The sequence below is a fragment of the Quercus suber genome, unplaced genomic scaffold, assembly GCF_002906115.3.
Source record: "Quercus suber isolate HL8 unplaced genomic scaffold, Cork oak 2.0 scaffold_361, whole genome shotgun sequence".
Classification (NCBI taxonomy): Eukaryota; Viridiplantae; Streptophyta; class Magnoliopsida; order Fagales; family Fagaceae; genus Quercus; species Quercus suber.
In genome coordinates this window covers 697,851-714,098 of record NW_027069813.1, presented here as the reverse complement: position 1 = coordinate 714,098, position 16,248 = coordinate 697,851, and the positions used below count along the sequence as shown (strand labels likewise).

The following is a 16,248-nucleotide window of genomic DNA, read 5'->3' as shown; positions in this document are numbered from 1 at the left end:
GAAAAAATAACAGAATTCCATCAATTAACAAATCTAAAATTCTAAATTTGAAAGAAAACTCAAGATCAATTCCGTGAGGACCATGACATACATGTTATATCCACCTGGTCAAATTCAATATGTGTCCGCTGATTGTAGCTAAATTACAAGTCTTCAATGGAATTTAATTTATGACAATATGCTCTAAAGTAAGCAGAACTTCTATTGAGATTCAAGGTGCCACGGTAAGTGCACTCAAAAAACAAAAAACAAAAAAAGTTGCCACGGCAAGTGTGGAGTATGCCAGTTTGGGATATAGGTTATAACAAAGATTTTTTGGGAAATCGAAATTGCGATTTCAGTTGCTTTTTTGCATGTGTGTAAAGGTATGTGCATTAAAATGTGTGTAATAAACACGTTTCATACGTTATACTTTAGGTTCATTCTATGATGTTTGATTGTTTTCTTTTTTAAACAAAATCTTAAGCCAAAGTTATTATAGACAAGACTTCTTATTTAAGGATAAAATCCGTTACTAGTTAATTTAATTGAAATCCACTAACCATCTTCCACGGTATATAATTGTAAATTCCAAATTTATTGTAATGCAATGAAAGATTTTATTATCAAATTATTTGACATTCACACGTAATTACCAACTTTCACTAGTAATATATATATATATATATATATTTCCGTAGTAGCTTACACATGAACATCACATTATATTTTGAAATTTTGGATGTTCAAGCAAAGATACATACAAAATAGATAATTGTTGCAGTTGTTCTAAATTTCTAATTTTGACTTTAATAATTTTTGTTGGTGCAAAAAGATATGAATTTTCCTTGGTGTGGAAGAAATATTGTTTCTAGGTATGAAACAAAAGTTCCTTCTTGAAGAAGTAATTATGTGAATACGTGGGTTTGTGATGTTTGGTTGAGATTAATTGTAAGTCATATTATTAATAGTGAATTTTAATTTGCATTAACCATAAACATAGACTTAGAATTGCTGAACTACGAAAAATATTGATATCCTATGTAATTGTTTTTTAATTATTTAGCAAAATTAAGTATCACCAATACCAAATCAAAATCACATTTAACTAGTATAAGAATTCAAGATTGATCTTGGTAAGAAGCTGACGTTTGTTCCATTTATGCAATTGATTGGAGACCAAAATTAAGTTTGGTCATGAAACAACAATTGTCTTCCTCAAGGAAAGCTGTTTGTTTGGATTAGTTCTAACTTCTAATTTAGTAAAATGACAATCAAACTTGGATCATGATCTAACATTAATGCTAGGAACTCTACTTTGATTCTCATCTCAGATTCGATTCCTAATTATAAATTATCACCTTTAATCTCTCCTCCCGATTTCATAATTCATGATCTCATAAAACAGTTTTCATTCATTAATAATTAAGAATTTCCTCAAATTATAGGGAGTGAAACTGAGATCCACCAAAAATTGAGGGTAAAAGTGCAATAAGAAAAATCAGAGTCATTATTGTCTGGAGCTGTTGAGCACGCGTCCCAAAAATAAATGCGAAAGCCTTTAGTAGGGGTTGCCCCGGTTTGTGGAAGTTCCATCTGTGTTTGAGATCAATCATCAAAAGTTTCATCATTCTTTGCCCTTTTTACCACTGCCGCTTTGAATTGTACCCTTTCCAATTCCCAAACAAACACAGATTGCTCCAATGGCCCATGTCTTCCATAATTCTTTCTTTTTTAATTTTAACTTTTCCCCTCTATAATTCAGTGAGACAACAAATCAGCAGCTTTGAAAGCAAAGGCTATAAACCTGCCAGGGGTATTTTACGCGTGTGTGTGAGAAGGTTTCAAGCAAGATTGGACACCAATTTAATCAAATGAAAGATTTATAACAGTTAACCTATCCCTAGTTGCCAGTGCTATATACTACAAATAATAAGCCTAGGTGCTACAGATAAATTCTAAAGTTGTTGAGCAAAAAGCATATATATTTTAAAATAAAAGATAGAGTAATGGCAGAAATGTTTCCAATCAAAAATAAAATAAGTTGGTCAAGAGTTTTTGTTTAATTGGTATCATTCATGCATATACAATGTATTCAAGGGTTTATGAGAGAAAATGTTTGAGTTGTGGAATTAGCAACATAAAGCAACTATCTTTAAAAAAAAAAACAAAATGAAGTAAGTTGAACATTAATTTTATAAGTGTTTAGTCATCTTAATAGTTACTCCAACTATTCATGAAAAAAGTGTTTAGAGGTTTAGGTAGAAAATGGTTCAAGTTGTAAAGTTAGCAGCATATTGTAATTATCTCAAAAGATAAAAGGTCGACTTAGGGTATAAAAGAAAGATTCTATTTTAGACAGGCTCTTTCAAAAACATATCAAGATGACATTTTTAATTTAAAATTTTTGTGTTTCAAATTCATGATTAAAGATAAGAATAATTTAAATATCCTAATTCATTATGAAACCAGACTTCCTTTGTTAAAGTATAAGAGCATTCACATTGGAAATGCTAAAATAACTAAAATGTTGCTTTAGCACTTCAAACACCAAAATACATGGTCATTAGAGGTGCTAAAACTTTAAAAAAAAAAAAAAAAAAAAAAAAAAAAAAAAAAAAAAAAAAAACTAGCTACAATAATCTACTACTAGTGTCTAGTAGCAAGTTGCTAATATTTTATTATTTCTCTCTCTCTCTCTCTCTCTCTCTCTCTCCTCCTCACTGTCACAGGCAGCTAAGGCCATCATGTTCTACTCTAAATCGGGTTTCAAAAAAGCAAACTCATCTCTCCACTGTACTGGAATTTATCTTTGCCTCAGGCTTGATTCAATTTGCTTGGTGTTGGTTGTTGCAATTTTGGGGGAGGGTTTGCGGTGACAACTAGAGTGTTGGGTTTGTGGTGCTGTGACTTGTGGTTGTGGTTTTGGGTCGATCGGCAAGATTGTCGATGGTGGGTTAAGATCGTTTTTGGGTATGTGTTGGTTGTTATTGGGTTTTGGTGTGTGACAATTATGAAATTTTTGGGTGTATGTTCATATGGGTTTGTGTTTAATATGGTTGTGGGTTTGGGGTATGTGGTGGTGGTGGTGGTTTTGGGTCTAGGTTTTTGATCTGGTGGGTTGTGGCTTTGAGGACGATGACGATGGTGGTGGTTGATTTTGGGTGGTGGTGGTAGGTTTGGTGGTTGTTGGGGTAGCAGTTTTGGTGGTTGCTAGGTTTATTCATACGAAGAGAGAGAGAGAGAGAGAGAGAGAGAGAGAGAGAAGTGAATAGTGTTTGACTATGATGTGATAAATAAGAGATGAGATGAAAGGTGAGTCGTGAAATAATGAGTAAAAATAGATAAAGTAACTTTTTGGATACTAAATGCTAATTTTTTTAGCACCCAAATATGAATGCTCTTAGGTTAAGCTATTTATATTAAGTTTTCCATCTTAATTTCTATTGTTATCATAGCGAGCATTTGCCATTATAGATAATATATACATATAATTTTATCTAATTTTATGTGAGTTAGTACGTATTCTTGGACTTTAGTCTTAAATTGTGGCTATAGCTTCAAAAAGTGCCGGTATAGGCCAAAATGCCCTATCTCGACGCTTTTTTCCTTGGCGCTTTGTAGTGTTGCCCAACGAGTGTGACCATAGGTCCTGCGGACCTACACTGGCGGTTTTAAAACAGTCAATATGGGTCCACTAGTATAGGTCCCAGCGGTTTTGAAACCCTATCCTATGATTTTTAGAAATTGAAAACTGTCGTAGTAGATTGAACCTATACTAGCGGTTTTAAACTGCCACTATAGGCATTTTTATATTTTTCTCATATAACCTTTACTGGTGGTTTTTTAATCCCATACCAGCGTTTTTTTGAAACTTAAAATCGCTGTAGTAGGCTTAACCCATACCTACGGTTTAAAAACTACTGCTATATGAATTTTTATATTTTTCTCATATAGCCTATATAGTTTCAAAATTGCCGCTATAGGTCTTTTTTTTTTTTTCCCAAGCCCATAAGGTTCCCCTGCATTTTAATTTCACATCCTATTTATAGCTAATTAAACAAAATAACATTCTAAATACAAGAGAGGATCTAGTTTAAACTGCCAAATTTTTAAGTACATAATATTAATATACATTACCAAATTAAGGTTAGGATAATTACTCTCAAATTTTTTTTTGAAAGAATTATTCTCACAATTCTTAACTCGTGATGTTGAGATTTGAGACCATCAGATTTGAAACTCAAAAAGAGGGAAAAAAATGTTGCACCTAGCTACAAAATACCAATAATTGAGTTCATTAGAATTGATACTTGTACTTCCAAATTGTTTGGGTGCATCATGACAAAATTGATTTTTTTCCCAAGACATTAAGGAACGCTTATAACAAATTATTGTAGTCTCAAGACTCATGTCACCTATCAAATCATTGGATTCTTCCTTCCCACTAACTTTGATTTAAAGCCGTATTAAAAATGTAATCTTTATTATTCTTCTTCCTAATATAATTATGTATAATACAAATATGCATGTCACTCAACAAGTAGAGTTAAAAAAAAATTCACCAAAAAAAAAAAAAACATTCATAATAGTTGTTCTCAATTAATTGTAGGATGTGCGTAAGATAGAAAAAGGGAATAGAAAGATGCATACCTTCCTCCACTTTGTATTGCTTTAATCCCCCACAAGTTGATTTTAGTGAATTCTAAACCATTAAAAATAGGAAAGAAGAAGGAATGGTCATGAATTTGTTGTGGGGGTGAGTAAGTGGGGAAGAAGGGAGGAAGAGAGACTGAGCATTAAAGATGAACGTCCAATATATGTAGGAGAAAATTTTAATTTAAGGACTTTTGAATGATAAGTAAGCAAATTTTGAATATATTTTTAGTGAGAATATGTACGAGAAAATACGAAATTTAAAACTGGTTGCTATCAGGGGCGGAGCTATGTACAAGGGTGGAGGCCATGCCCCCCCCCCCCACCCCCCCCCCCCCAAATTTTGAAATTCTTTTTAATATATATATATATATATATTTATACAAGATAGAAATTTTACTCTAGCCTAATCTAAGTATATACGTGTGTAAAGTTTCCTCATAGAGACTTGAACCTTGGCCCTTGCTCCCCACACCCCACAAATATTTATACTTGTGAAGTAACCACTACAGTAAGGGTGTGCAGTGGTAGTCCTCTCAAATATTTGAATTAGTCCAATGATGCTTGTGGAGGGAAGAACCTCTCTCTTAAAAGGTATTGTCCGCTTTGGGTGAAAACCCTCACGAATTTGCTCAATCTCACATCGGGGAAAGACGCCTCCCACCCACAACATGTAAGCATGAGCTCACATGTGGGGTGTACCACTCATGTGATAATTGGTCCAGTAGTAATAGAGATATGATGTTATTTTTCACAATTCTATTTTTTTTTATTTTAAAATGTGCTCTTATATCTTGTTAAATATTTGATAAAGTTTGGCACTAAATATGTTTGAATCTATTTTTTCAACCCATTATGTAGCGATTAACAAGTTATTGACTCATTAGAAAAAATCTTGTCACTAAAACTACACATGAAATGTCTCTTTAGTTGCCACATAATGGGTTAAAGCAAGATAGCTTCAAATATGTTTGAAGCCTAACTTATTTCTCCAATTTTTAGATCATTCATGTTTTTGAAAATTTCATTAGTTCAATTGAAAGATTTGTTTACTTACTTTAGTATAAAATTTTATCATTTGTATTGAAAATAAAACTTTTTAAGAATTTCACTATGAAAATTGTAAAAATGAATTATATTTTATGAAAGATAGCTATCAAACATAATTTTGATTGAAAATACTAAGCTTTTTGTTGTTGTTAGGTGTGTGTATATATATAACTTATCAAATAAAAAAGTGTGTGTATATATATATGTGTGTGTATATAATAAAAAGGCATGTGTGTACATATATATGTGGGTGGAGGTTTGTCTCGATAAATATATTAATGTTGCCACTTGGCCCCCCAAAATAAAAACTCCTGGCTTCGCTCCTGGTTGCTAGCTAGTGAGAACATGCATGTTTACATTTGTGGAGTATAGAGTGAAATATGAAGAATGAGACAAAAGATTTGTACTCGAACCAACAAAAGATTCAAAATTCAGAAGTAGATTATGAAGTGCTGTTAATATAATAATGATTATAGTAAGTCTCAACTTTAACAACATGCAGAAAAATATAAATTGACACCGAGATAGAGGAGGGAAGCGGCTTGAAGTGGTTTAAGAAAGGAAAGTCGAGTGAGGGAAGCGGCTTGAAGTGTTTTAAGAAGGGAAAGTAAAGCGAGATTCATGGCTTGGTGACAGTTAAGTAGGAAAATCTCAGTTTGTCCCACGTTGCTGGAAAAAAAGAAGCCATACTCAGCTTTGTGTGTTGTGATTTTGTTTTGTTGTTCTTGTGAGAGTTTTTATTTTTAATTTTTTTGGAGAGGAAAAGATAGTAGACTTTATTAATTTAATAACACATTATACAATTGGAAAGAGAAAAAATGAGCATTCTCCTCATTCTCTTTTGCAACAACAGCAAAAACTAGAGCAACATGAATACATCGTAAAGAAATAATAACAAAGAATATACTAACAAAATATTCCTATATCAACTTAATATCCTCGTGAATCCAAGTCACTTCCAATGGCACAGATCCTATTTTGAGTTCAAAAGATCCACTAATTCAACAATAATCACATTCCACAAACTCCGTTATGTAAGTAGCAGCTCCATTATGTAAGTAGCAGCTTGTGATCATAAGTATCAGAACAATTCCATATCATCCTTTACACACTGCATAATATCTTCCTAGGAGTACAATTATTAAGGGGGTAGATCTATGACTTCCTTAAACCAAATATGTATTGGTTCAGTTTGAGAGAATGAAAGAAAGGGAAATATTGTCTTATCAGTAAAAAAATTAAACATGTCTCTCTTATCTGGGTTCTCCCATAATTTTGCTGTGCTTTACCAAGAAATGACTCTGCTGTCACATAATAAATAAATGCTTCAAAACAGCAAAACAAAAACTTGTGGCTAGGGTTTGCTCTATATTATGGTTTTTTATCTTAGACTTAGTAAGACAGCAAGCAAATGAAAATGAGACTATAGTAGCAGTCTAGAGAGAGAGAGAGAGAGAGAGATGATTAACCAAGAGAATAGGGGGTGTACCACTGCGGTTTTACACACTAGGGCAATCCCTTTTATGAGGTAAGTAGCTCAGGATTTTAGATAAGACGAGAGAGAGAGAGACAGAAATCAAAGTCCAAAAGTTGATCAAAGATAGAAAGAAGACCATGACTATTATGCCAAAGAAACAAACACCTTTACGCATCCCCTATGTCTATGAGAGAGAGAGAGAGAGAGAGAGAGAGAGCCAAACCCAATGCATATGCATGATAAGGAAAGGCATTTCTCATAATGATAGTTAGGGTTGTACACGGTGCGGTGTGACCGATTTTTGGAGGCTTTTTGCATTGCATCTATAGGGTGCAGTTTCCCTTCAACCCTGATTGCACCTCACTTGTGGAGGGGTGGAAATCGGTCTACACAAGGTGCGGTGCACCATTTTAGTTCGGTGCGGTTAGTTAGGTTAAAACCAATAACCAAAAATATTTATAAAAAAAAAAAAAAAAAGCTTCAATCCACATCAAACAATTATAAAACAATCCAAATATTCATTAAAAAACATATTCACAATATTTCTTAGATACACGCACAAAATATGTCAAATAAATTCACAATCTTTCTAAAAATCATAGTAAGGCAAAACATAGTTAGTATCCTAGGTATTGAGCATCAAATAAATTCACATACCAAGTAGCAATGAGAAGCATAGTAGCCCTAGGTATCGACCATCAAAACCTTCTCTTGAAACTTCCAAAGAATAGCTATGAGAAAAAAGTTAGAGGAGAGAAAGATGCTTGGAGAATGGAGGCATTGAAGTGGCAGATGATGGTGGCAGCCAGCAAGTGGCGAAGGCTAAGGAGAGGGAAAGAGAGAGAAAGCAGCTGTGAGGAAAGAGAGAATGAGAGGTTGTTTAATATAAATGGAAAATTAAGAAATTTAATCTAACATAAAACGACATTGTTCCATAGTTTAATTTTACTTTTTTAAGTCCAAAACGACGTCATTTTAGCATAAGAAATTTTAAAAATTAAAACCCAAAAATTACTTTGTTTTAGCAGTAGAAATTTTAAAAAATAAAACCAAAAAATGACTTTGATTTATAAACGTATAACCTAACTCAACCCTAACATCAATTTCTTTTTCTTCTTCTACCTTTAGATTCAGTCGCCTCTCTCTCTCTCTCCTCGAAGCTTTCTTTATCCCACTCAAACATTATATATATATATATATATACACACACATAGAGGTGGTGCAATTCGGTCTTTGTTGGTGGGCAAAACTCACCACTGCTCACCGCACCTAGTGGCGAAGTACTTGGAAAACGTTGCCAACCACCGCACCGAACACCTGGGGTGGAGCTCTAAGGGAGGTGGCTTGGTGCGGTGAGGGGCGGTTCCATTGGCAGCGGATGGTGGCTGAACAAGCCTAATTATAGTGTCAAAAATCAAACAAATTGCACAATCTGGAAAAGTTAAAATTGAGAGAGAGAGAGAGAGACACACACACACACACACAAAGTCTAAAAACGTTAGAAGTTATAAAAAAGGAATGAGACTCTTATGGGTTGAATTCAAGGAAATGTTGAGAGGCTATTAAGTGAAAAAAATATTATTTTTTGTTTTCTTTTTCAGTTTTTAGTGGGATCTATCACAAATTTGATTTAAGAATTCTTATCCAGTTTTCATTTTTAGTATTCTAAATATTGGATTTGAATAAAAAAATAAAAATAAATCATAAAAACCAATACAGTGGAAATTTCGTAAATATTGTGAAAACACAAAGGACCCCACCTGACTAATGCGAGTGTGTAAGTGAAAAAAAAAAAGGTAGAAAACAATACTAAATCTGTGTATGATGAATTTTATATCCAAATTATGTATTTAAAACAACTTACCAAACACTCTCAAATGTGAAAATGAGTTTTTTTATTTTTTTATTTTTTTATATTCAATGTTAGGATTTGACTAAACTGGTTTGGCTTTATTTGTACTAAGTTTTCAATTTCAGACTTCAGTATCCAAAAAAATGAGTTTGAATATAAAAAATAAATACACCTTTTTGCCCTTTTTATTTTCTTTGAAAATGAATATATTGGCATTTAAAAAAAAAAACTCAAAGTTTGTGTTGAATTTTTAATTAAAATGTGAAAACAAAAAAAATGTAGACAAGAAAATTTGTGCCAAACATAAAATGAGTTGGAAATAGAAAACAAGTATAAAATTTGAGAAAAAAAAATGAGTATAAAAAATTGAAAATGAATAAGAACCCAACTCGTACCAAACAACACCTCTTTCTAACAAACTCACAAGCAATACTGTTACTAGTAAGTTTCAAACTCATTCAAATGCAGCAACCTGTATCATTTCAATCTCATCTCAAATATTAATAACAAAGAAATTTTTTCCAAATTTTAATTGCTGAACTCGCCAGCACATGTACTCAATCTCAACCTGCCAGATTTAATAAGCTTGAATTCAATCAAGAAATAGACAATGAAGAATTCAATCAAAATCTCCAATTCCTAGTTTTATCAATAGAAAGTGCATTGAAAAGCCATTAAAGTGAATCTCACAGTTTACAGATGAAATACTCACACTAGATTTAACAAGAAGTTTGAATGCAAAAAGACAATGAAGAATTCAATCAAAATCTCCAATTCCTAGTTTTATCAATAGAAAGTGCATTGAAAAGCCATTAAAGTGAATCTCACAGTTTACAAATGAAATACTCACGCCAGAGATTTTACAAGAAGTTTGAACGCAAATAGACAATGAAGAATTCAATCAAAATCTCCAATTCCTAGTTTTATCAATAGAAAGTGCATTGAAAAGCCATTAAAGTGAATCTCACAGTTTACAAATGAAATACTCACGCCAGAGATTTAATAAGAAGTTTGAATGCAAATAGACAATGAAGAATTCAATCAAAATCTCCAAATCCTAGTTTTATTAATAGAAAGTGCATAGAAAAGCAATTAGAGTGAACCTCACAGTTTACAAATGAAATACTCACGCACATGCCGGGAAAAAATAATAAAGTTTGTGTTGAATTTTTAATTAAAAAGTGAAAACAAAAAAAATGTAGACAAGAAAATTTGTGCCAAATATAAAATGAGTTGGAAATAGAAAACAAGTATAAAATTTGAGAAAAAAAAATGAGTATAAAAAATTGAAAATGAATAAGAACCCAACTCGTACCAAACAACACCTCTTTCTAACAAACTCACAAGCAATACCGTTGCTAGTAAGTTTCAAACTCATTTCAAATGCAGCAACCTGTATCATTTCAATCTCATCTCAAATATTAATTACAAAGAAATTTTTTCCAAATTTTAATTGCTGAACTCGCCAGCACATGTACTCAATCTCAACCTGCCAGATTTAATAAGCTTGAATTCAATCAAGAAATAGACAATGAAGAATTCAATCAAAATCTCCAATTCCTAGTTTTATCAATAGAAAGTGCATTGAAAAGCCATTAAAGTGAATCTCACAGTTTACAAATGAAATACTCACGCCAGAGATTTTACAAGAAGTTTGAACGCAAATAGACAATGAAGAATTCAATCAAAATCTCCAATTCCTAGTTTTATCAATAGAAAGTGCATTGAAAAGCCATTAAAGTGAATCTCACAGTTTACAAATGAAATACTCACGCCAGAGATTTAATAAGAAGTTTGAATGCAAATAGACAATGAAGAATTCAATCAAAATCTCCAAATCCTAGTTTTATTAATAGAAAGTGCATAGAAAAGCAATTAGAGTGAACCTCACAGTTTACAAATGAAATACTCACGCACATGCCGGGAAAAAATAATGGAAAAAATACTTCATAATATCATATCAGTAAAATTATACAAACATTTAACCATTGCACCATGGGAATCTTTAAAAAAAAAAAAAACGATCTGTCACAAGCAAGCAGTTTCAATCCAGCCACGCTTCAAGCTAAAAATCCAATAACACTACCCTAGCTAGCTCACAATCGGTCATTCATCAGGATGACTGTGTAATCAATCCAGACTATCCAGAGATTCCGGCTGCATAACTTCTAACGGCATGTCCAATGCATTTCTGATTTTATTAATAAACCAACTTTATGACCTTCACAAACTTGTCCCTCACTTGAACTTCCAATTTCAGTCAAAAATATATCCACACAATTGCTTGTATAAGAATCATAATAAGACAGCCTTTGACACAACTAAAGAGCAGTCAAATCCTCTCCATAGCTCTTTCAAACACCAAACAGTGGAAATGGCAGGATTCAAACTCATCTGTAGAAAACCACTGCACACAATTGATGATCAGCTTTCCACAGCTGAAAATGACCAAAGAAAAATAACACAAAACCCACAGGGGGTTGGCTCTTTGTAATGCTGCACTCATCAACTGCTCAGATTCAACCCAACTCTCCGCCTATTTGCAGGCCCTCGTCGACTCCAAGTTGATTCACGAGGCTCTATATAGGTGTAACTTCTCTCAGCAGATCCCCTTGCTTCCATGTTAACTGCTCTCCTAACGGACTGTTTTTTCATATGGTACTCAGGTTTTGTAGCATTTAACTTCTGTGCTTTGTCCTCTTCATATGACAATGGTTGAATCCCCTGCAAATCAGGTTCTGGAACAAACCCAGTTGGTCGTTTGGATTCATCCATTCTTCTAAATGTGATTGATATCCTAAGAAAATTATAACAATAAAATGTAAGTGGATTGAAAAAAGCAATGCCATCTGTAGAAGAAGTTAAAGTAAACAAGAATGGTGATGTACAGTTCAAACCAATACCTCTTTGAAGGAACGGCAGGCACACAATGCTTAGCCACATCAGCCCCATTTCCATTCAAGACAAGAACAGATCTGGAGTAAAAAACCGACAAAATTATTCCAATACAAAAACAAAGGAACAATAAAACTTTGAAATAAGAAAATGTTATGACAAGTAACAAGCTGCAGAAAATAATAGTAGGAAGGACATAAAATGCAGGAAAAAAATTCAGATCATAATACTTACCCCAATGGCAGGGGGATGGAATAGGGACCCGCAAACTCACCAGCACCCACAATCTTCAAGTTTGATCCAAAAAGAATATTACACTCACTTAGAAATGACACAGTACAGAAAGGCCGCATAAAATCATGGTTGTCAATGTGTGGAGGTATACAATCCCCTTCTTCATAGATATTGACAATGCAACTATCAGGTACACAGGTTGGAGGAAGTACATGCCATTTGACCAGCCTCCTAATGATCACCTTGAAAAGATGAGGTATAGGATCTACAAGTTCATCCAGGAGGATGCCAGGTGGATTACCATTTTTATCCTGCCACAAGAAGAGTGGAAGTTTTAACATTCTATTATTTATTAGAATTCTTTCTGTGATTACTGATGCTGTCGGAGCATAATAATTACTGAGACCCATAATAAAACATGATTGATAGGGCAGGTAGTCAAAAGGACTTACTATTGCATAATTGTAACAGCACCCAAATTGGAGGGTTACACGCCCCTTACCCTTCATCCACTTACTGGGTGCTGAATATGTCCGGTCTGCAAAAAGTTTAGAAATACATAAATAATGTTTAAATATATATATATATATATATATATATATTTATATTTCCCAATTATTACACAACAACAAAACCTTAGTTCCAAAACATTGGGGTTGACCCTATTAAAAAAAAAGTTTTAAAGAAAGAATAAAAAGAAATTCCCACCCAAACCAATTCATGGATAAATCAAAATTTGATCATTGCTTATTTATAGCATCCAGGTCAACAATCAAAATGTATACCTTAACCATAGTATTAACCAAATAATTAACAAATGAAAGGAGAAGAACTAACAGAAGAACATAGGAAGTCAGGATATAAAACACTGGCACTACCAATCAAATGACTGTTTAGTTCATCCAAATAAGTACCATGTCAAACCAAGGTATAGACCATTATACACAGGTTACACCAATGCTTACATCTGCCAAAGAGTATGGCCTACAGGGTGAATCCCTATTGCTTTTACAATAACAAAACAAAGACAAACCAATTTAACATACTGCATAGGCAAACGGTATATGGTTTTTGAAAAGTTTTAGATCTTTTACCACTTGACCATTAATTGGGCACATGTGAACCTCAGGTCATATTATCAAATAATTACTAGGGAAAGGACATTAAACCAGAAATATATAGTATCTTATAATCTTGGACCTTGACCATATGTTTTGATCCAAAGCCCATTCAAGACTTCTTGGTCCAAGCCTCTTACCTACCCTATGATTCCAAACAAACAAAAACAAGAACATTCTCATCGATCACTAAACTGACAATCACATAGACTAAACAGTTGGATGACAATAATCAACCACAACCAGATCAACACCTATGTGGGGTAGAAAGTACTATGATAAAACCAAATCAAATAATGAATGAGCTATATAGCTCAGCAGGCATGGATGAGCGATTTGTAAATACGATAAGAACTTAATCATTAAGACAAAATATCTTTCCATGGCAAGAGTTTGGTCTGTAATTCAGCCGCAACCGGGTTTAACACGATGAGAGTAGCTGACTTCAATTTAAATTGGAGACAATTATTGAGACTGGACACCAGAGACATCTCTAAATTACATAAAACACCAGCATTGTCAAATACAGATCCATCTTAAATGTTCAACACAAATTGCCATGAGCCTTATAGCTTAGTGGCACCACCTAGTTCTTCCCATGGGCAGAACTTGGGTTTGAATTCCCGCTCCTCTCGCTTGTTGTAAGCAAAAGAATCAATGACTCTTATGCTTCTGACCTAATCTAATGCCTAATTCCTATAAACATTATTTGGTCATCTGCATAGCAGGCAGTGCAACAACAATTGACATACAACCTTCAATACCATCACAATTACTCAAAATAGCTAAAAACAAGCAGAGCCGTAAGGCCGAACTAACCTTTCAATTCTCCCTTTGCCCCCATCTCCTGAAGTTGATAAACATGGTCCACAATCCTCTTCTGCTCCACGGCGCTAAAAACACCAGTGTGAAGCTCCAGTCCATCGAGAATATTAACAATCTTTCCCTTAACTCTTTCCAAGCAAATAAAGTCTTTCTTTCGCTGCAAATTCATGAACCGAATGTACTCTCTCTGTTCCCTGGGCAGCTTCGGCTTCTCCACCACAACCTTAGATATCCTCAATTCTCCAGTGGCAGCATTCAAATCAACAACACGTTTGCTGGTATTAGAGTCCTCCTCCTCCTCCTCCTGCTCGAACTCGTCTTCCTCCTCCTCCATGTCGGCCCAGGACTTCTTTTGTTGGCTTGGGGGAGTTTCAAGCCGTGGCGAGCCACTCGTAGACGGCCCCACAACGGGTTCAGAGCCCCCGTTCCACCCATCTTTCCAACTACCAATCGAATTGGTGTCACAGTTATCATCATGATCGTCACTCATCCCGAGGCTATTTGAATTCTCAGCATTCGAATTCTCTTCTGTGCGTTCTTGCTCAGCATGGGAGTCAAGTTCTAAAACCCAATTATAAAAATTCAGAAACAAGTTCATATATAAACAATAAAGCTTAACAAAAACCCTAACCGAAATCCAACCAAACCCACAAAAACTACAAAGCAAAATCGATAATAAAGAAAAAGTAACCCCAAAAAAAAAAAAAAAAAAAAAAAACTTTGGAAAGCAAAAGTAGAGTTACCAAGGTCGAGGGAGCGAATACGATCGGAGAGAGTTTGAGTACAGTGTTGGCAGAGATCTTTGGAGAGGAAGGTGCCCACGTGGACAGAAACTCCGAGGCGATTCGGAGCTCCGACGGCTTGTAGTTGAGAAGAAACGGGTCTCTGGGTCGGGGCTCGGGTTGGTCGTCGCTCATGGCTACTACTACTACAGACACGGATCGATTGTTGTGAAGGAAGAGGAGGGGTTGTGACTATTGACTTTTATATATATCAATTTTGTTTGTGTTGTGATTGTGGCGGTCGCCGTCGGTGAAGTCCTTTTTTTCGATGCGGAATTAATTTTTGTGAGGTGAGGTCTTTTGTTAAATTCGGAATCGGATACGTGTGTCATTATTATTGTGTGATGGGTGGGTCTTTGTGGAAATTAACAGTTCCATCCTTTACAAGAAAAGATTCGAATCCTTTTTTATTTCTGTATTTTTTTTTTGAGAGCTTTTTTATTTCCGTATTATATATATATATATATATATATATATTTGTGGGCTACTTTTTTGTTGTCCAGGAATTACTCCTTCGACTCACGCTAATTGTCTTCAACGTGGAACTGTAAAAAGTTTCCCAGAGTACGTAAATAGTTTCTTTGAGACAATAAAAAAGTAGCTCACATATATATATATATATATATATATATTTTTTTTTTACTTTTTTGAGAATGCATTTTAATTGAATTAGAACTTTAAAATTGTCCCACTCCCAAAATTTTTTTTTTTTAAATTTTATATACACTAAATTATCTTAATAAATTAAAATAAATATTTAATCTTTTACACTATTAATAAGACGATTCTTTATTTGAGTTTCATCATTTTGTATAGAAAAATATCATCGTAAAAATTCTTAGAATCCAAAAAATAACTTTATATTTTAGTTAAATAATTTTAAATTTAAAAACACAAATAGTTAAAAGAATAGTTTACTATTTTTTAAAACTTCCTAAATTTTAGACTTTCAAGCTTTTATCAACTATCACATAATATATATATATATATATATCATAAAAATTAGGACACTACTTCTATCTCATTTTTAAACATTATTCCACATTACCTTATTTCTTTCTTAATATATATATATACACACACACACTAGCCTCTAAGCATGCACGTTGTGCTTGCTCAAAGGTTCTTCTATTTTTTTTTTTTAAAGTAAAGGTTAATAATTTGCATTTATTATAATTTAGAAATATATATTTTTATTTTTCAAACAAATGAAAAGAATAAACTTTAGAGATAAGCAGTTAATTGTAATTTTTTTTTTAAACATGAAAGAGAAAAAAATCCTATATTTTAGGAGTTTTCTTTTTGAATTCAAAATGAAATTTATTATTTGACATTTATGACCCTATTTCTAAATAAAGTTACTCTTCGTTAATGAGAGTA

The 16,248-nt window shown here is 33.4% G+C and overlaps 1 protein-coding gene across 1 annotated transcript; it reads right to left on the bottom strand.

Annotated features, from left to right (window-relative positions):
- Positions 1 to 10,833: 10,833 nt before the first annotated feature.
- Positions 10,834 to 15,208, bottom strand: LOC112017703 (RNA demethylase ALKBH9B). Its single transcript, XM_065760279.1, is given in 7 exon segments — positions 10,834 to 11,811; positions 11,918 to 11,989; positions 12,144 to 12,454; positions 12,596 to 12,681; positions 14,081 to 14,623; positions 14,806 to 14,898; positions 14,901 to 15,208. Coding segments are annotated over 7 exon segments (1,500 nt in total). The 5' UTR covers positions 15,004 to 15,208; the 3' UTR covers positions 10,834 to 11,519.
- Positions 15,209 to 16,248: the final 1,040 nt, after the last annotated feature.